Here is a 22,253-nt window from a genome sequence, read left to right as displayed (position 1 = left end):
TGTGATGGTTACCAGTGTGAGGTGTGATGGTTACCAGTGTGAGGTGTAATGGTTACCAGTGTGATATGTGATGGTTACCAGTGTGATGTGTGATGGGTACCTGTGTGATGGGTACCAGTGTGATGTGTGATGGTTACCAGTGTGATATGTGATGGTTACCAGTGTGATGTGTGATGGTTACCAGTGTGATGTGTGATGGTTACCAGTGTGATATGTGATGGTTACCAGTGTGATGTGTGATGGTTACCAGTGTGAGGTGTGATGGTTACCAGTGTGATATGCGATGGTTACCAGTGTAAGGTGTGATGGTTACCAGTGTGATGTGTGATGGTTTCCAGTGTGAGGTGTGATGGTTTCCAGTGTGATGGTTCCAAGTGTGAGGTGTGATGGTTACCAGTGTGGTGTGTGATGGTTACCAGTGTGAGGTGTGATGGTTACCAGTGTGATATGTGATGGTTACCAATGTCATGTGTGATGGTTACCAGTGTAATATGTGATGGTTACCAGTGTGATATGTGATGGTTACCAGTGTGATATCTGATGGTTACCAGTGTGATGTGTGATGGTTTCCAGTGTGAGGTGTGATGGTTACCAGTGTGAGGTGTGATGGTTTCCAGTGTGATGTGTGATGGTTCCCAGTGTGATGGTTCCCAGTGTGAGGTGTGATGGTTCCCAGTGTGATGTGTGATGGTTACCAGTGTGAGGTGTGATGGTTACCAGTTTGAGGTGTGATGGTTACCAGTGTGATGTGTGATGGTTACCAGTGTGATATGTTATGGTTACCAGTGTGATTGGTTACCAGTGTGATGTGTGATGGTTACCAGTGTGATGTGTGATGGTTACCAGTGTCATATGTGATGGTTACCAGTGTGATGTGTGATGGTTACCAGTGTGATATGTTATGGTTACCAGTGTGATGGGTATCAGTGTGATGTGTGATGGTTTCCAGTGTGATGTGTGATGGTTACCAGTGTGATGTGTGATGGTTACCAGTGTGATGGTTACCAGTGTGATGGTTACCAGTGTGATGTGTGATGGTTACCAGTTTGAGGTGTGATGGTTACCAGTGTGATGTGTGATGGTTACCAGTGTGATATGTTATGGTTACCAGTGTGATGGTTACCAGTGTGATGTGTGATGGTTACCAGTGTGATGTGTGATGGTTACCAGTGTGATGTGTGATGGTTACCAGTGTGATATGTGATGGTAACCAGTGTGATATGTGATGGTAACCAGTGTGATATGTGATGGTTACCAGTGTGATGTGTGATGGGTACCAGTGTGATGTGTGATGGTTACCAGTGTGATGGTTACCTGTGTGATGGGTACCAGTGTGATGGTTACCAGTGTGAGGTGTGATGGTTACCAGTGTGATGTGTGATTGTTTCCAGTGTGAGGTGTGATGGTTACCAGTGTGATGTGTGATGGTTTCCAGTGTGATGTGTGATGGTTCCCAGTGTGATGGTTCCCAGTGTGAGGTGTGATGGTTACCAGTGTGATGTGTGATGGTTACCAGTGTGAGGTGTGATGGTTACCAGTATGAGGTGTGATGGTTACCAGTGTGATGTGTGATGGTTACCAGTTTGATGTGTGATGGTTACCAGTGTGATGTGTGATGGTTACCAGTGTGATGTGTGATGGTTACCAGTGTGATATGTGATGGTTACCAATGTCATGTGTGATGGTTACCAGTGTAATATGTGATGGTTACCAGTGTGATATGTGATGGTTACCAGTGTGAGGTGTGATGGTTACCAGTGTGAGGTGTGATGGTTACCAGTGTGATGTGTGATGGTTTCCAGTGTGAGGTGTGATGGTTACCAGTGTGAGGTGTGATGGTTTTCAGTGTGATGTGTGATGGTTCCCAGTGTGATGGTTCCCAGTGTGAGGTGTGATGGTTACCAGTGTGATGTGTGATGGTTATCAGTGTGATGTGTGATGGTTACCAGTGTGAGGTGTGATGGTTACCAGTGTGATGTGTTATGGTTACCAGTGTGATATGTGATGGTTACCAGTGTGATGTGTGCTGGTTACCAGTGTGATGTGTGATGGTTACCAGTGTGATATGTGATGGTTACCAGTGTGATGTGTGATGGTTTCCAGTGTGATGTGTGATGGTTCCCAGTGTGATGGTTCCCAGTGTGAGGTGTGATGGTTACCAGTGTGATGTGTGATGGTTACCAGTGTGATATGTGATGGTTACCAGTGTGATGTGTGATGGTTACCAGTGTGATGTGTGATGGTTACCAGTGTGATATGTGATGGTTACCAGTGTGATGTGTGATGGTTTCCAGTGTGATGTGTGATGGTTCCCAGTGTGATGGTTCCCAGTGTGAGGTGTGATGGTTACCAGTGTAATGTGTGATGGTTACCAGTGTGAGGTGTGATGGTTACCAGTGTGAGGTGTAATGGTTACCAGTGTGATATGTGATGGTTACCAGTGTGATGTGTGATGGGTACCTGTGTGATGGGTACCAGTGTGATGTGTGATGGTTACCAGTGTGATATGTGATGGTTACCAGTGTGATGTGTGATGGTTACCAGTGTGATGTGTGATGGTTACCAGTGTGATATGTGATGGTTACCAGTGTGATGTGTGATGGTTACCAGTGTGAGGTGTGATGGTTACCAGTGTGATATGCGATGGTTACCAGTGTAAGGTGTGATGGTTACCAGTGTGATGTGTGATGGTTTCCAGTGTGAGGTGTGATGGTTTCCAGTGTGATGGTTCCAAGTGTGAGGTGTGATGGTTACCAGTGTGGTGTGTGATGGTTACCAGTGTGAGGTGTGATGGTTACCAGTGTGATATGTGATGGTTACCAATGTCATGTGTGATGGTTACCAGTGTAATATGTGATGGTTACCAGTGTGATATGTGATGGTTACCAGTGTGATATCTGATGGTTACCAGTGTGATGTGTGATGGTTTCCAGTGTGAGGTGTGATGGTTACCAGTGTGAGGTGTGATGGTTTCCAGTGTGATGTGTGATGGTTCCCAGTGTGATGGTTCCCAGTGTGAGGTGTGATGGTTCCCAGTGTGATGTGTGATGGTTACCAGTGTGAGGTGTGATGGTTACCAGTTTGAGGTGTGATGGTTACCAGTGTGATGTGTGATGGTTACCAGTGTGATATGTTATGGTTACCAGTGTGATTGGTTACCAGTGTGATGTGTGATGGTTACCAGTGTGATGTGTGATGGTTACCAGTGTCATATGTGATGGTTACCAGTGTGATGTGTGATGGTTACCAGTGTGATATGTTATGGTTACCAGTGTGATGGGTATCAGTGTGATGTGTGATGGTTTCCAGTGTGATGTGTGATGGTTACCAGTGTGATGTGTGATGGTTACCAGTGTGATGGTTACCAGTGTGATGGTTACCAGTGTGATGTGTGATGGTTACCAGTTTGAGGTGTGATGGTTACCAGTGTGATGTGTGATGGTTACCAGTGTGATATGTTATGGTTACCAGTGTGATGGTTACCAGTGTGATGTGTGCTGGTTACCAGTGTGATGTGTGATGGTTACCAGTGTGATATGTGATGGTTACCAGTGTGATATGTGATGGTTACCAGTGTGATGTGTGATGGTTACCAGTGTGATGTGTGATGGTTACCAGTGTGATGTGTGATGGTTACCAGTGTGATATGTGATGGTTACCAGTGTGAGGTGTGATGGTTACCAGTGTGAGGTGTGATGGTTACCAGTGTGATGGTTTCCAGTGTGAGGTGTGATGGTTATCAGTGTGATGTGTGATGGTTTCCAGTGTGATGTGTGATGATTCCCAGTGTGATGGTTCCCATTGTGAGGTGTGATGGTTACCAATGTGATGTGTGATGGTTACCAGTGTGAGATGTGATGGTTACCAGTGTTATGTGTGATGGTTACCAGTGTGAGGTGTGATGGTTACCAGTGTGATGTGTGATGGTTTCCAGTGTGAGGTGTGATGGTTTCCAGTGTGATGTGTGATGGTTCCCAATGTGATGTTTCCCAGTGTGAGGTGTGATGGTTACCAGTGTGGTGTGTGATGGTTACCAGTGTGAGGTGTGATGGTTACCAGTGTGATGTGTTATGGTTACCAGTGTGATGTGTGATGGGTACCAGTGTGATATGTGATGGTTACCAGTGTGATATGTGATGGTTACCAATGTCATGTGTGATGGTTACCAGTGTAATATGTGATGGTTACCAGTGTGATATGTGATGGTTACCAGTGTGATATGTGATGGTTACCAGTGTGATGTGTGATGGTTTCCAGTGTGATGTGTGATGGTTACCAGTGTGAGGTGTGATGGTTACCAGTGTGATGTGTGATGGTTACCAGTGTGAGGTGTGATGGTTACCAGTGTGATGTGTGATGGTTACCAGTGTGATATGTTATGGTTACCAGTGTGATGGGTACCAGTGTGATGTGTGATGGTTACCACTGTGATGTGTGATGGTTACCAGTGTAATATGTGATGGTTACCAGTGTGATATGTGATGGTTACCAGTGTGAGGTGTGATGGTTACCAGTGTGAGGTGTGATGGTTACCAGTGTGATGTGTGATGGTTTCCAGTGTGAGGTGTGATGGTTACCAGTGTGAGGTGTGATGGTTTTCAGTGTGATGTGTGATGGTTCCCAGTGTGATGGTTCCCAGTGTGAGGTGTGATGGTTACCAGTGTGATGTGTGATGGTTATCAGTGTGATGTGTGATGGTTACCAGTGTGAGGTGTGATGGTTACCAGTGTGATGTGTTATGGTTACCAGTGTGATGGTTACCAGTGTGATATGTGATGGTTACCAGTGTGATGTGTGATGGTTACCAGTGTGATGTGTGATGGTTACCAGTGTGATATGTGATGGTTACCAGTGTGATGTGTGATGGTTTCCAGTGTGATGTGTGATGGTTCCCAGTGTGATGGTTCCCAGTGTGAGGTGTGATGGTTACCAGTGTGATGTGTGATGGTTACCAGTGTGATATGTGATGGTTACCAGTGTGATGTGTGATGGTTACCAGTGTGATGTGTGATGGTTACCAGTGTGATATGTGATGGTTAGCAGTGTGATGTGTGATGGTTTCCAGTGTGATGTGTGATGGTTCCCAGTGTGATGGTTCCCAGTGTGAGGTGTGATGGTTACCAGTGTAATGTGTGATGGTTACCAGTGTGAGGTGTGATGGTTACCAGTGTGAGGTGTAATGGTTACCAGTGTGATATGTGATGGTTACCAGTGTGATGTGTGATGGGTACCTGTGTGATGGGTACCAGTGTGATGTGTGATGGTTACCAGTGTGATATGTGATGGTTACCAGTGTGATGTGTGATGGTTACCAGTGTGATGTGTGATGGTTACCAGTGTGATATGTGATGGTTACCAGTGTGATGTGTGATGGTTACCAGTGTGAGGTGTGATGGTTACCAGTGTGATATGCGATGGTTACCAGTGTAACGTGTGATGGTTACCAGTGTGATGTGTGATGGTTTCCAGTGTGAGGTGTGATGGTTTCCAGTGTGAGGTGTGATGGTTTCCAGTGTGATGGTTCCAAGTGTGAGGTGTGATGGTTACCAGTGTGGTGTGTGATGGTTACCAGTGTGAGGTGTGATGGTTACCAGTGTGATATGTGATGGTTACCAATGTCATGTGTGATGGTTACCAGTGTAATATGTGATGGTTACCAGTGTGATATGTGATGGTTACCAGTGTGATATCTGATGGTTACCAGTGTGATGTGTGATGGTTTCCAGTGTGAGGTGTGATGGTTACCAGTGTGAGGTGTGATGGTTTCCAGTGTGATGTGTGATGGTTCCCAGTGTGATGGTTCCCAGTGTGAGGTGTGATGGTTCCCAGTGTGATGTGTGATTGTTACCAGTGTGAGGTGTGATGGTTACCAGTTTGAGGTGTGATGGTTACCAGTGTGATGTGTGATGGTTACCAGTGTGATATGTTATGGTTACCAGTGTGATTGGTTACCAGTGTGATGTGTGATGGTTACCAGTGTGATGTGTGATGGTTACCAGTGTCATATGTGATGGTTACCAGTGTGATGTGTGATGGTTACCAGTGTGATATGTTATGGTTACCAGTGTGATGGGTATTAGTGTGATGTGTGATGGTTTCCAGTGTGATGTGTGATGGTTACCAGTTTGAGGTGTGATGGTTACCAGTGTGATGTGTGATGGTTACCAGTGTGATATGTTATGGTTACCAGTGTGATGGTTACCAGTGTGATGTGTGATGGTTACGAGTGTGATGTGTGATGGTTACCAGTGTGATATGTGATGGTTACCAGTGTGATATGTGATGGTTACCAGTGTGATGGTTACCAGTGTGATGTGTGATGGTTACCAGTGTGATGTGTGATGGTTACCAGTGTGATATGTGATGGTTACCAGTGTGAGGTGTGATGGTTACCAGTGTGAGGTGTGATGGTTACCAGTGTGATGGTTTCCAGTGTGAGGTGTGATGGTTATCAGTGTGATGTGTGATGGTTTCCAGTGTGATGTGTGATGGTTACCAGTGTGATGGTTCCCAGTGTGAGGTGTGATGGTTACCAATGTGATGTGTGATGGTTACCAGTGTGAGATGTGATGGTTACCAATGTGATGTGTGATGGTTACCAGTGTGAGATGTGATGGTTACCAGTGTTATGTGTGATGGTTACCAGTGTGATGTGTGATGGGTACCAGTGTGATATGTGATGGTTACCAGTGTGAGGTGTGATGGTTACCAGTGTGAGGTGTGATGGTTACCAGTGTGATGGTTTCCAGTGTGAGGTGTGATGGTTATCAGTGTGATGTGTGATGGTTTCCAGTGTGATGTGTGATGGTTCCCAGTGTGATGGTTCCCATTGTGAGGTGTGATGGTTACCAATGTGATGTGTGATGGTTACCAGTGTGATATGTGATGGTTACCAGTGTTATGTGTGATGGTTACCAGTGTGAGGTGTGATGGTTACCAGTGTGAGGTGTGATGGTTACCAGTGTGATGTGTGATGGTTTCCAGTGTGAGGTGTGATGGTTTCCAGTGTGATGTGTGATGGTTCCCAATGTGATGTTTCCCAGTGTGAGGTGTGATGGTTACCAGTGTGGTGTGTGATGGTTACCAGTGTGAGGTGTGATGGTTACCAGTGTGAGGTGTGATGGTTACCAGTGTGAGGTGTGATGGTTACCAGTGTGATGTGTTATGGTTACCAGTGTGATGTGTGATGGGTACCAGTGTGATATGTGATGGTTACCAGTGTGATATGTGATGGTTACCAATGTCGTGTGATGGTTACCAGTGTAATATGTGATGGTTACCAGTGTGATATGTGATGGTTACCAGTGTGATATGTGATGGTTACCAGTGTGATGTGTGATGGTTTCCAGTGTGAGGTGTGATGGTTACCAGTGTGAGGTGTGATGGTTTCCAGTGTGATGTGTGATGGTTCCCAGTGTGATGGTTCCCAGTGTGAGGTGTGATGGTTACCAGTGTGATGTGTGATGGTTACCAGTGTGATGTGTGATGGTTACCAGTGTGAGGTGTGATGGTTACCAGTGTGAGGTGTGATGGTTACCAGTGTGAGGTGTGATGGTTACCAGTGTGATGTGTTATGGTTACCAGTGTGATGTGTGATGGGTACCAGTGTGATATGTGATGGTTACCAGTGTGATATGTGATGGTTACCAATGTCATGTGTGATGGTTACCAGTGTAATATGTGATGGTTACCAGTGTGATATGTGATGGTTACCAGTGTGATATGTGATGGTTACCAGTGTGATGTGTGATGGTTTCCAGTGTGAGGTGTGATGGTTACCAGTGTGAGGTGTGATGGTTTCCAGTGTGATGTGTGATGGTTCCCAGTGTGATGGTTCCCAGTGTGAGGTGTGATGGTTACCAGTGTGATGTGTGATGGTTACCAGTGTGATGTGTGATGGTTACCAGTGTGAGGTGTGATGGTTACCAGTGTGATGTGTGATGGTTACCAGTGTGATATGTTATGGTTACCAGTGTGATGGTTACCAGTGTGATGTGTGATGGTTACCAGTGTGATATGTGATGGTTACCAGTGTGATATGTGATGGTTACCAGTGTGATGTGTGATGGTTACCAGTGTGATATGTTATGGTTACCAGTGTGATGGGTATCAGTGTGATGTGTGATGGTTTCCAGTGTGATGTGTGATGGTTACCAGTGTGATATGTGATGGTTGCCAGTGTGATATGTGATGGTTACCAGTGTGATGTGTGATGGTTACCAGTGTGATGTGTGATGGTTACCAGTGTGATATGTGATGGTTACCAGTGTGAGGTGTGATGGTTACCAGTGTGAGGTGTGATGGTTACCAGTGTGATGGTTTCCAGTGTGAGGTGTGATGGTTACCAATGTGATGTGTGATGGTTACCAGTGTGAGATGTGATGGTTACCAGTGTTATGTGTGATGGTTACCAGTGTGAGGTGTGATGGTTACCAGTGTGATGTGTGATGGTGTGTGATGGTTACCAGTGTGAGGTGTGATGGTTACCAGTGTGATGTGTGATGGTTACCTGTGTGAGGTGTGACGGTCACCAGTGTGATGTGTGATGGTCACCAGTGTGATGTGTGATGGTTACCAGTGTGATGTGTGATGGTTACCAGTGTTAGGTGTGATGGTTACCAGTGTTAGGTGTGATGGTTACCAGTGTTAGGTGTGATGGTTACCAGTGTGATGTGTGATGGTTACCAGTGTGAGGTGTGATGGTTACCAGTGTGATGTGTGATGGTTACCAGTGTGATATGTGATGGTTACCAGTATGATATGTGATGGTTACCAGTGTGATGTGTGATGGGTACCAGTGTGATGGGTACCAGTGTGATGTGTGATGGTTACCAGTGTGATGTGTGATGGTTACCAGTGTGATGTGTGATGGTTACCAGTGTGATGTGCGATGGTTACCAGTGTGATATGTGATGGTTACCAGTGTGAGGTGTGATGGTTACCAGTGTGATATGTGATGGTTACCAGTGTGATATGTGATGGTTACCAGTGTGAGGTGTGATGGTTACCAGTGTGCTGTGTGATAGTTACCAGTGTGATATGTGATGGTTACCAGTGTGACGTGTGATGGTTACCAGTGTGATGTGTGATGGTTACCAGTGTCATGTGTGATGGTTACCAGTGTGATGTGTGATGGTTACCAGTGTGATATGTGATGGTTTCCAGTGTGATATGTGATGGTTACCAGTGTGATGTGTGATGGTTACCAGTGTCATGTGTGATGGTTACCAGTGTCATGTGTGATGGTTACCAGTGTGATATGTGATGGTTACCAGTGTGATGTGTGATGGGTACCAGTGTGATGTGTGATGGGTACCACTGTGATGTTTGATGGTTACCAGTGTGATTTGTGATGGTCACCAGTGTGATATGTGATGGTCGCCAGTGTGATATGTGATGGTCGTCAGTGTGATATGTGATGGTCACCAGTGTGAGGTGTGATGGTTACCAGTGTGAGGTGTGATGGTTTCCAGTGTGAGGTGTGATGGTTACCAGTGTGATGTGTGATGGTTTCCAGTGTGATGTGTGATGGTTCCCGGTGTGATGGTTACCAGTGTGATGTGTGATGGTTACCAGTGTGAGGTGTGATGGTTACCAGTGTGAGGTGTGATGGCTGCTCTCCTGATCTCACTGCAGAGCTGTGTGTGATTATACCCATCTCACAGAAGTCAGGGCAACACAGCAGAGCTGTGAGAGCTGCAGCAAATGTGTTTGTAAGGAGACTAAGTTTAGTTCTAATGTCGCCTGTCACAGGCCCAGCATCAGCCGGGGCCCTGAGCAGGCGGGGGGGGTGGCCCACTCACCATCAGGCACCCCTGCGCTCTATGGGACCCGTGAGCGGTGCGGTGCCGGTGTCCGCTCCCCCCTGCTTGCTCAGGGCCCCGGGAGCTGGCGGCACAATACTTACCTCTCCCCGTGCCTCCGCAGCAGCTCCTGCATCTTCCGCGGCTGCTACACTGTGATGTCTCAGATCAGAGGATGTGGTGACGTCTTTACACCGCGCTCTCTCCTGAGCCATCACAGCGCAGAGCAGGAAGACGCTGGCGACGCGGAGGAGACTAGAGCAGCTTCAGCAGGTGAGACGTGAGGTGAGTATTTGATTTTTTTTTTCTTTATGTATGGAGGCGTGGGGCATTATATGGGGGGAGAGGTGACATCCTGAATGGGGCATTATATGGGGCGAGAAGTGACATCCTGAATAGGGCATTATATGGGGGGTGACATCCTGCATGTGGCATTATATGGGGGGTGACATCCTGCATGGGGCGTTATATGGGGGGGTGACATCCTGCATGGGGCATTATATGGGGGGAGAGGTGACATCCTGAATGGGGCATTATATGGGGCGAGAAGTGACATCCTGCATGGGGCATTATAAGGAAGGGGGGGTGACATCCTGCATGGGGCATTATATGGGGGGGAGAGGTGACATCCTGCATGGGGCATTATATGGGGGGAGGTGACATCCTGCATGGGGCATTATATGGAGGGGTGACATCTTGCATGGGGCATGATATGGGGGGGAGTTGACATCCTGCATGTGGCATTATATGGGGGGAGAGGTGACATCCTGCATGGGGCATTATATGGGGGGGAGGTGACATCCTGCATAGGGCATTATATGGGGGGGAGGTGACATCCTGCATGTGGCATTTTATTGCGGGCAAAGTGACATCCTGCATTGGGCATTATATGGGGGGTGACATCCTGCATGGGGCATTATATGGGGGATGACATCTTGCATGGGGCATTAAATGGGGGGGTGACATCCTGCATGGGGCATTATATGGGGGAGGGGTGACATCCTGCATGGGGCATTATATGGGGTGAGAGGTGACATCCTGCATGGGGCATTATATGAGGGGAGAGGTGACATCCTGCATGGGGCATTATAAGGGGGGGGAGAGATGACATCCTGCATGGGGCATTATAAGAGGGGTGACATTCCGCATGGGGTATTATAAGAGGGGGTGACATCCTGCATGGGGCATTATGTGGGGGGAACAGCCTGCATGGGGCATTATAAGGGGGGGTGACATCCTGCATGGGGCATTATAAGGGGGGTGACATCCTGCATGGTGCATTATAAGGGGGTGACATCCTGCATGGGGCATTATAAGGGAGGGGAGAGGTGACATCCTGCATGCGGCATTATGGGGGGGGGGACAGCCTGCATGGGGCATTATGTGGAGGGAACAGCCTGCATGGGGAATTATGTGGGGGAACAGACTGCATGGGGCATTATGTGGGGGGAACAGCCTACATGGGGCATTATTTTGGGGCCAGTATTCTGTATGGAGCATTATAAGGGGGCCAGTATCCTGTGCAGAGCGTAATATGGGAGCCAGTAGCGGGAAGACGCAGGCGACGCTGAGGAGACCAGAGCAGCAGCAGCAGCAGCAGGTGAGAAGTGAGGGGAGTATTTGATTTTTTTTTCTTTATGTATGGAGGCATGGGGCATTATATGGGGGAAGAGGTGACATCCTGAATGGGGCATTATATGGGGCGAGAAGTGACATCCTGCATGGGGCATTATATGGGGGGGTGACATCCTGCATGGGGCATTATATGGGAGGGTGACATCCTGCATGGGGCATTATATGGGAGGAGGTGATATCCTGCATGGGGCATTATATGGGGGGAGAGGTGACATCCTGCATGGGGCATTATATGGGGGGGTGACATCCTGCATAGGGCATTATATGGGGGGAGGTGACATCCTGCATGGGGCATTATATGGGGGGAGAAGTGACATCCTGCATGGGGCATTATATGGCGGGTGACATCCTGCATGGGGCATTATATGAGGGGTAGGTGACATCCTGAATGGGACATTATATGTGGGGAGAGGTGACATCCTGCATGGGGCATCATATTGGGGGGAGAGGTGATATCCTGCATGGGGCATTATATGGGGGGGTGATATACTGCATGGGGCATTAAATGGGGGGAGGTTATATGCTGCATGGGGCATTATATGGGAGGGGTGATGACATCCTGCATGGGGCATTATATGGGAGGGTGACATCCTGCATGGTGCATTATATGGGAGGGGTGACATCCTGCATGGGGCATTATATGGGGGGAGAGGTGACATCCTGCATGGGGCATTATATGGGAGGTGACATCCTGCATGGGGTATTAAATGGGGAGAGAGGTGACATCCTGCATGGGGCATTATATGGGGGGGTGACATCCTGCATGGGGCATTATATGGGGGAGAGGTGACATCCTGCATGGAGCATTATATGGGGTGATGACATCCTGCATGGGGCATTATATGGGGGGGGTGACATCCTGCATGGGCCATTATATGGGAGGTGACATCCTGCATGGGGCATTATATGGGGGGGTGACATCCTGCATGTGGCATTATATGGGAGGTGACATCCTACATGGGGCATTATATGGGGGGAGAAGAGACATCCTGCATTGGGCATTATATGGGGGGGTGACATCCTGCATGGGGCATTATATGGGGGGAGAAGTGACATCCTGCATGGGGCATTATAAGGGGGGTTGACATCCTGCATGGGGCAATATATGGGGGGGAGAGGTGACATCCTGCATGGGGCATTATATGGGGGGTCAGGTGACATCCTGCATGGGCACTATATGGGGGGAGAAGTGACATCCTGCATGGGGCATTATATGGGGGGGGGAGGTGACATCCTGCATGGGGCATTATATGGGGGGGTGACATCCTGCATGGGGCATTATATGGGGGGTGACATCCTGCATGGGGCATTATATGGAGGGAGAGGTGACATCCAGCATGGGGCATTATGTGGGGGGAGGTAACATCCTGCATAGGGCATTATATGGGGGGGAGGTGACATCCTGCATGGGGCATTATATGGGGGAGAAGTGACATCCTGCATGGGGCATTATATGGGGGGGTGACATCTTGCATGGGGCATTAAATGGGGGGTGACATCCTGCATGGGGCATTATATGTGGGGAGAAGTGACATCCTGCATGGGGCATTATATGGGGGGGTGACATCCTGCATGGGGCATTATATTGGGGGGGTGACATCCTGCATGGGGCATTATGTGGGAGGGCACAGCCTGCATGAGGCATTATATGGGGGCCAGTATCCTGTATAGAGCATTATAAGGGGGCGAGTATCCTGTATGGAGGGTTATAAGGGGGCCAGTATCCTGTATGGAGCGTTATATGGGGGCCAGTATCCTGTATGGAGCGTTATAAGGGGGGCAGTCTTCTGTATGGAGGACTATGTAGGGCCATTATACTGTATGGAGCACTATGTGGGCCCATTATACTGTATGGAGGACTATGTGGGGCCATTATACTGTATGGAGGACTATGTGGGCCCATTATACTGTATGGAGGACTATGTGGGCCCATTATACTGTATGGAGGACTATGTGGGACCCATTATACTGTATGGAGCACTATGTGGGCCCATTATACTGTATGGAGGACTATGTGGGCCCATTATACTGTATGGAGTACTATGTGGGCCCATTATACTGTATGGAGCATTATATGAGGCCATTATACTGTATGGAGGACTATGTTGGGCCCATTATACTGTATGGAGCATTATATGGGGCTTTCATTCTGTATGGAGGACTATGTGGGGCCCATTCTACTGTGTGGAGGACTATGTGGGGCCCATTATACTGTATGGAGGACTATGTGGGGCCCATTATACAGTATGGAGGACTATGTGGGGCCATTATACTGTATGAAGGACTATGTGGGGCCATTATGCTGTATGGAGGACTATGTGGGCCCATTATACTGTATGGAGGACTATGTGGGCCCATTATACTGTATGGAGCATTATATGAGGCCATTATACTGTATGGAGGACTATGTTGGGCCCATTATACTGTATGGAGCATTATATGGGGCTTTCATTCTGTATGGAGGACTATGTGGGGCCCATTCTACTGTGTGGAGGGCTATGTGGGGCCCGTTATACTGTATGGAGGACTATGTGGGGCCCATTATACAGTATGGAGGACTATGTGGGGCCATTATACTGTATGAAGGACTATGTGGGGCCATTATGCTGTATGGAGGACTATGTGGTGCCCATAATACTGTATGGAGGACTATGTGGGGCCCATTATACAGTATGGAGGACTATGTGGGGCCATTATACTGTATGGAGGACTACGTGGGGCCATTATACTGTATGGAGGACTATGTGGGCCATTATACTGTATGGAGGACTATGTGGTGCCCATAATACTGTGTGGAGCATTATATGGGGACCAGTATCCTGAATGGAGAATTATAAGGGGGTCAGTATCCTGTATGGAGCATTATAAGGGGGTCAGTATCCTGTATGGAGCATTATATGGGGCCCATAATACTGTATGGAGGACTATACTGTCCAGTCTGCACTGTGCGCTGTGAGGATTCACCGGTTTCTGAGCTATTGTGGAATTTACAATAGATATCACTCATGTAATGTAAGAAGTGAAATCTTCAGCATTGTACTATATATATATATATATTTCTTATCTGTGCATCATGAATCGTGTATGTGTTAAAGGGGCCAGTGAGACTCTTTCGCCCGGGGCCCACGAAAACCTGGAGCGGCGCTGCCCTGTCATTAACAATCAGCTGTGGAGGCGGAGTTTCGGGAAGACTATGCCCCGCCCATAGCAGCTTATTTACATATAAGAAAACTATGGGTTTCTCTGGAATGAGACGTCAGATCGCAGATATCAGGCGTCTTGTTATTCGGCTCCTATGACCTGCGGCCGCATAGACGGCTCAGGAGGACGATCACAGATTCCCTCTCAGTTAGTGCTGGTATATGACATTATACATTGTAAATGATCCCTAATAACAGTGATGCATTAATAATGCCCGAGGATGGAGCGGAGGGAGGACACGTTTTCCGGTGGCTGAATGTCGCAAACTTGGTGCAGTCCAAAAAAGTCATAAAATGCGTCCAGAGTCCGGATCCACTGCTGATCCAGACTTTAATTCCTGCGACATTGTGACGATTTCCCAGCAGTTGTCAACTCTACGGATGAACACAAGGTGGTGCCAAATTGTAAGGTTTACAGAAGTAATGACAAAGGTTTCCATGGAGACTGGAAGCCACCGATCCTCGCCTCACTCCCTGGATACTGGAGGATTAGGTATGAAAACCCAAGAGGACGACCCATCACCCCCATCATCCGCATCCCCATCACCCTCACCGTCCACATCCCCATCATCCAACAATCAGAGACCAGCACAACCTACCCCCATCCTCCTCCTAAAATCTTACTTTTATTCCCAGCATGCTGGTTGGCGCCCGGGACCCCCGGGACCCCCAGGTTTATCCCTGAACAGATCTGTCATCTCACAATGTTGAGAAAATGATTGTCCCTGCAGGGCGTAGACGGTGTCCCCCAGAGACTCGGGGGACTGGGGGTCTCATCTCTGGAGAATACTCTGAATATCTCAGGGACTGTTCTAGCAAAAAGTGGAAATTCTGCAACATCTTAGAAGACTTTTGCTTGCTGTCAGTGAATGGGAACATTCTTTCCATCCTGGCCTCATACTTTCACAGCTGAGGTTCTGTTACCATTGTATCCAGTCTAGCCAGGACTCTAGACTGATAGTGTTACTTGCACTGATACATTGTAACAAACTGTCAGGACAGGAGGGAGATTTGTGTTGCTGTTTCCCTCACAGATCAATGTCTGCAATGATACATTGTAACGGTGTGAGAAGTGTGATGTCAGGATGAGTTTTAACCCCTGGATTTGGAGACTAGTTAGCAGTGGGCAGAGTTGTATTCGGCCTAGACAATCCTGTGTGAGCTCTCCATAGTTTGTTGCAATGTATCAGTGCAGGAAAAATGTATCAAGACCAGTCCAGACTCCTTCTATCGGTCCCATTCTCATCCAGAAGAGTGGTGGTATGAGTTTTCCTCCACTCTCCATCCATCTACAATCTGTTTTTTTCTATTAATCTTTTACATTAATGCTACAGAGTTGTGATGTATCAGTAAAGACCATTTGCTGCTCTGATGCTCCGGGCCACTTGCCATTTATCTCTCGCACCCATATACAGCTGAGAAAAATCCTCAGACCTGCGCGGCCTCATCGATAACGTTGGTCCTTTTTATTAAGGGATTGCACTCGTCCGATTTCTACACATGTGAGCGAGGCCTCGCTGCTACAATCAGCAGCAGTGTGAACAGGTTTCAAAGATCTTGAAGATGGAGAAGAATTGAAAGAAAGTTTTCTAGAGAGTTGCAGAACTTTCATCACACCATGTATAAGGCTCGGTATACAGACCATGGACGCCGGCCCCCCCATATGACGTCATCATCATGTCATAACGCCCAGTAATAATAGCGAGGTTACCTATAGTTCTTCTCTCTCCTCCGGAAACTTTCCCTCATCTTGGATACCAATATTGTGATCGGCGGCTGCGGAGACCCTTGTACTGTGACGTAATATGGACAATCCTGTCACATGTCCTGGAATTAAGGGGGGTTCCAAGGTCCGAGGTGGAGATAACCCAGGAAATGGCGGCACAAAGTTATACGGGGTCAGCGCTGACCGCGGGGACAATGAACTTCAGGACAAGGACGCCATGACAGCGTCTATACACATCCTGGACGACTCATTTATCAGGATGTTACATAGTCATGTCAGCTCCTGGGAAAGCTGGGTGACCTCAGATGAATCCCTCCGAGGCATCACCCCTAGTGCTGGGGTCCGGCAGGAGAATGTGATAAGTAAAGCTGAAATCCGCTGCCCACCTTCATACAAAGTATCCAAAGCCATGAATAAAGCAACTTTTTACTGTTTGAGACCACAGCTCCTATGCAGATTTATGTGTCTCCATGGTTACAGACAACAGTCGTACTCAGGAAATAGACCTGCAGCCAATCAGGACGGTAGTCACATGGACAAAAACCTGCAGCCAATCAGATCATAAGAAGACAAAGGGCCCGATCTACGTTTTCAGGGGCCCGATCTGCCCTCATTATCTGGACATTGATCTACATGGGGCTGACAGTAACGATCTACATGGGGCTGACAATAACGATCTACATGGGGCTGACAGTAACGATCTACATGGGGCTGACAATAACGATCTACATGGGGCTGACAGTAACGATCTACATGGGGCTGACAGTAACGATCTACATGGGGCTGACAATAACGATCTACATGGGGCTGACAGTAACGATCTACATGGGGCTGACAATAACGATCTACATGGGGCTGACAATAACGATCTACATGGGGCTGACAGTAACGATCTACATGGGGCTGACAATAACGATCTACATGGGGCTGACAATAACGATCTACATGGGGCTGACGGTAACGATCTACATGGGGCTGACAGTGACGATCTACATGGGGCTGCCAGTAACGATCTACATGGGGCTGCCAGTAACGATCTACATGGGGCTGCCGGTAACGATCTACATGGGGCTGACGGTAACGATCTACATGGGGCTGACGGTAACAATTTACATGGGGCTGCCGGTAACAATCTACATGGGGCTGCCAGTAACGATCTACATGGGGCTGCCAGTAACGATCTACATGGGGCTGCCGGTAACGATCTACATGGGGCTGACGGTAACGATCTACATGGGGCTGACGGTAACAATTTACATGGGGCTGCCGGTAACAATCTACATGGGGCTGCCGGTAACGATCTACATGGGGCTGCCGGTAACGATCTACATGAGGCTGACGGTAACGATCTACATGGGGCTGACAGTAACGATCTACATGGGGCTGACAGTAACCATCTACATGGGGCTGACAGTAACAGTTTACATGGGGCTGCCAGTAATGATCTACATGGGGCTGCCAGTAACACCAGGACACAATGGGTCGCTCAGTGATGAGACTGGAAACATTGTATCTAGATGTAAATATTTACTGATATTTCTCTTCTGTTTTCCTGGTGGAGAATTATAATGTCCAGCTGTCCGGAAAAAGCTTGTTGGTAACTATGACGATAATATTGGGGTCTTCTCATGTGGAAGAGGGTCTCGAGGATGAGGGTGTGAGTGCGGCCTCCACTCCCCCTATAGATCCAGGAGCTTACAGTCTATTGCTCTGTATAACCCCGATCACCCCGGATCTTCTAATCGTCCTCATCTCGCCTAACCTTCATCTTCCTCCGCGCTCGCTCTGCGAGTGGGAGAAAACGTGAATCCTTTATTCGCCTGGTTTCCGTAGCAACACGTCCTCAGCGAGCAGGTAAAAGACACACAATGGACCGGATTAACTCCACATCAAGAGGAGATAATGAAAAGACTGGAAACACGCGGAGCGTGGAGGACTCCGACCTCAGCACAGAGTCACATGGAGTCCTCCAAAAGGAGTGCGGCCTCACACCGCCATGACACCACCAGCCACCGCCCTCCGCAACCAGAGACGTCTATCCCAACAGGACTCCTGTAACGGACAGCAAACAGTCTACACCTGGAGAAAGCAATGCAAAAACGTCTACTCCACCTGGAGAAAGCAATGCAAAAAAGTCTACTCCACCTGGAGAAAGCAGTGCAAAAAAGTCTACTCCACCTGGAGAAAGCAATGCAAAAAAGTCTACTCCACCTGGAGAAAGCAGTGCAAAAAAGTCTACTCCACCTGGAGAAAGCAGTGCAAAAAAGTCTACTCCACCTGGAGAAAGCAATGCAAAAAAGTCTACTCCACCTGGAGAAAGCAATGCAAAAAAGTCTACTCCACCTGGAGAAAGCAGTGCAAAAAAGTCTACTCCACCTGGAGAAAGCAATGCAAAAAAGTCTACTCCACCTGGAGAAAGCAGTGCAAAAAAGTCTACTCCACCTGGAGAAAGCAGTGCAAAAAAGTCTACTCCACCTGGCGAAAGCAATGCAAAAAAGTCTACTCCACCTGGAGAAAGCAATGCAAAAAAGTCTACTCCACCTGGAGAAAGCAGTGCAAAAAAGTCTACTCCACCTGGAGAAAGCAATGCAAAAAAGTCTACTCCACCTGGAGAAAGCAATGCAAAAAAAGTCTACTCCACCTGGAGAAAGCAGTGCAAAAAAGTCTACTCCACCTGGAGAAAGCAGTGCAAAAAAGTCTACTCCACCTGGAGAAAGCAATGCAAAAAAGTCTACTCCACCTGGAGAAAGCAATGCAAAAAAGTCTACTCCACCTGGAGAAAGCAGTGCAAAAAAGTCTACTCCACCTGGAGAAAGCAATGCAAAAAAGTCTACTCCACCTGGAGAAAGCAGTGCAAAAAAGTCTACTCCACCTGGAGAAAGCAATGCAAAAAAGTCTACTCCACCTGGAGAAAGCAGTGCAAAAAAGTCTACTCCACCTGGAGAAAGCAATGCAAAAAAGTCTACTCCACCTGGAGAAAGCAGTGCAAAAAAGTCTACTCCACCTGGAGAAAGCAGTGCAAAAAAGTCTACTCCACCTGGCGAAAGCAATGCAAAAAAGTCTACTCCACCTGGAGAAAGCAATGCAAAAAAGTCTACTCCACCTGGAGATAGCAATGCAAAAAAAGTCTACTCCACCTGGAGAAAGCAATGCAAAAAAGTCTACTCCACCTGGAGAAAGCAGTGCAAAAAAGTCTACTCCACCTGGAGAAAGCAGTGCAAAAAAAGTCTACTCCACCTGGAGAAAGCAGTGCAAAAAAAGTCTACTCCACCTGGAGAAAGCAGTGCAAAAAAGTCTACTCCACCTGGAGAAATCAATGCAAAAAAAGTCTACTCCACCTGGAGAAAGCAATGCAAAAAAGTCTACTCCACCTGGAGAAAGCAATGCAAAAAAGTCTACTCCACCTGGAGAAAGCAATGCAAAAAAGTCTACTCCACCTGGAGAAAGCAATGCAAAAAAGTCTACTCCACCTGGAGAAAGCAATGCAAAAAAGTCTACTCCACCTGGAGAAAGCAGTGCAAAAAAGTCTACTCCACCTGGAGAAAGCAGTGCAAAAAAGTCTACTCCACCTGGAGAAAGCAATGCAAAAAAGTCTACTCCACCTGGAGAAAGCAATGCAAAAAAGTCTACTCCACCTGGAGAAAGCAATGCAAAAAAGTCTACTCCACCTGGAGAAAGCCAAATATGATGTGACAATGACTTTATCCTTCGCAATGCTATAATGTAATCTTCTGCTACCAGTGTGACTGCACCTCTGGAGGTGACTGGAGGATAAGATACAATGTCACAGCAGAATAGTGAATGCAGCTCTGGAGGATAAGACATGATGTAACAGCACAATAGTGACTGCAGCTCTGGAGGTGACTGGAGGATAAGACATGATGTAACAGCAGAATAGTGAGTGCAGCTCTGGAGGTGACATGACATAACTACAAAATTAAGAGTGTGGAAAGTTTTTCAAATTTTCTAACAGATTTGTTTAGTTTGCATTCTTCGAGGACATCATGAAAAAATGTTGGGAATTTTTACAAAGTTACAATCAATGAATCAGCTAAAACCATCTGGAAACCCCAAACCGCTCACAAAGGTGAATATTAAAGAAAAAAAATAGGTGAATACTAAAAATAGACATTAAAATTTGCCATATTAAAAAAAGGTGCTAATTAGTGATGAGTGAGCGCGCTCGCCGCTATTCGGTGCTCGCCAAGTATTTCCGGGGTTGCTCGGCGGGAGCTCGGGTCTCAGCCCTGCATGTTTGGCGCTCTTTACAGAGCCAATGAACATGCAGGGATTGCCAGCCAGTCACTGTAATGCTGTAGCCATGTTGGTTGTGGCATTACAGTGATTGGCTGGCCGCACAGCGTCATCAGGTCTATATCAGACCTGGCGCCGCCATGCTCGTCACAGTCACTCCGGATCAGACAGTGTAGGGAGAGCTGCTGCTGAGCTAGGGAGAGATTTGGCGGTTTATTAGTGAAGTATTAGGTATTCTACAGCTATATATACTCATCTGAACTAACAGTCCTTCTTAAGTACTAATCCAGCTGCATATATTAGTGGTGATAGCAGGAGTTAGGCCGGCAGGGTTTGTGTAGAGTGTATAGAGCAGAATAGGGTCCATTGCACGTTCTGTCTGCTGCTGTTACAGATATCCATAGCTCTACATATCAGGGTTTGTTTGTTTTTTAATCCTGATTATTTATATCTATAAAGCCACTGCCTAAAACCGTGGTCATCACACGTGATCCCATATTACTGCTGTAATAATACAGACATTTTGTGGAGCAGGCCTAATATTACACTCCCTTTAAAATGGGCAAGGCGTGTGGCAAGGGACGGGGAAGTGGATGTAACGGTGATGGTGCGTGTAGAGGACGGGGCCGTGGACAAGATGAAACTGTGCCTGCTGAGGGAGCACAACAAGCACCCACATGATGACAAACTACTTTCTTGTCCCACTTTCTAGGTGACCGCAGAGCACCACTATTGAACCCAGAGCAATGTAAAAAGGTTGTTGGTTGGATAGCAGATAATGCTTCCAGTCACTTTGCCACCACCAGCACCACCCTGTCTTCCACACGGTCAAGTCTCAGTAGCAGTGAGTCTGGACCACATATTCCTCACCTTGATCCTCCTTCCTCCCACCATGCCGAGTACCCAGAGACAACTGATCCCACACTTGTAGACCCTGAAGAGCTGTTCACTTTTCCATTTATAGATTTGGGCCTCTTGTCCGGCCAGCTTCAAGCGGAGCAAGACAAGTTTGCATGTAGCGATCCCCAAATATATGAGCAGCCACGGTCACATGAAGGCGATGGTGGTAAAGTGCAATTACTGTGGCAAGAGGTGGATGATGATGATGAGACACAATTGCCAGCAAGCCAAGAGGAGGACCATGGTGCGTACGTGGAAGACGAGGTGGTGGACGATGAAGTCACTGACTCAACCTGGCAGGGGGACATGCAGATTGAGAACAGCAGTACAGAGGGGGAGGGAGGAGTAGCACCACAACAGGCAGGAAGAAGCAGTGTGGTGGCCACAGACACAAGGCGGGCAACTGTTTCCCGGAACACCAACACGAGGGAAGTTGCGAGTCCAACTCTTAGGTCTTCCAAAGTCTGGCTCTTTTTTAAAGACTGTCCAGATAACATCAAAAAGGCCATTTGCAACATCCATCTGCCAGGCCAGCATCAGCAGGGGCTGCAAAATTACCAGCCTGACCACCACCAGCATGATCAGGCACATGACAGCAAAGCACCCGACTAGGTGGCCGAATGCCAGGGTCCAGGAACAGTGCCTGCGGGTGACACCATTGCCTGTTCCGCTGTTGTGTGTGCAAGCCAATCCCCTGTCCATGGTGCATGCGAAGATGCCTCCTGCCCTGCACCT

General features: G+C 47.6%; 1 protein-coding gene across 4 annotated transcripts in view; it reads right to left on the bottom strand.

Annotated features, from left to right (window-relative positions):
• Positions 1-22,253, bottom strand: part of LOC141174236 (tubby protein homolog) — a 500,281-nt gene that overhangs the window by 446,878 nt on the left and 31,150 nt on the right. Inside the window, exon 1 of one of the 4 annotated variants that reach the window (XM_073659069.1) lies at positions 16,350-16,500. The exons of the other annotated variants lie outside the window; for them this stretch is intronic. Within the exon in view, the coding sequence (XP_073515170.1) occupies positions 16,350-16,387 (38 nt within the window). The 5' untranslated portion in view covers positions 16,388-16,500. Of the gene's footprint in view, positions 1-16,349; positions 16,501-22,253 lie in introns of those variants that run through there. 4 annotated transcript variants of the gene reach the window in all.

Source organism: Phyllobates terribilis, unplaced genomic scaffold (assembly GCF_046119375.1).
Source record: "Phyllobates terribilis strain yellow unplaced genomic scaffold, ASM4611937v1 Scaffold_13__5_contigs__length_258822181, whole genome shotgun sequence".
Lineage (NCBI taxonomy): Eukaryota > Metazoa > Chordata > Amphibia > Anura > Dendrobatidae > Phyllobates > Phyllobates terribilis.
The sequence above is the reverse complement of the archived record's forward strand: the minus strand, read 5'-3'. Positions and strand labels throughout refer to the sequence as shown.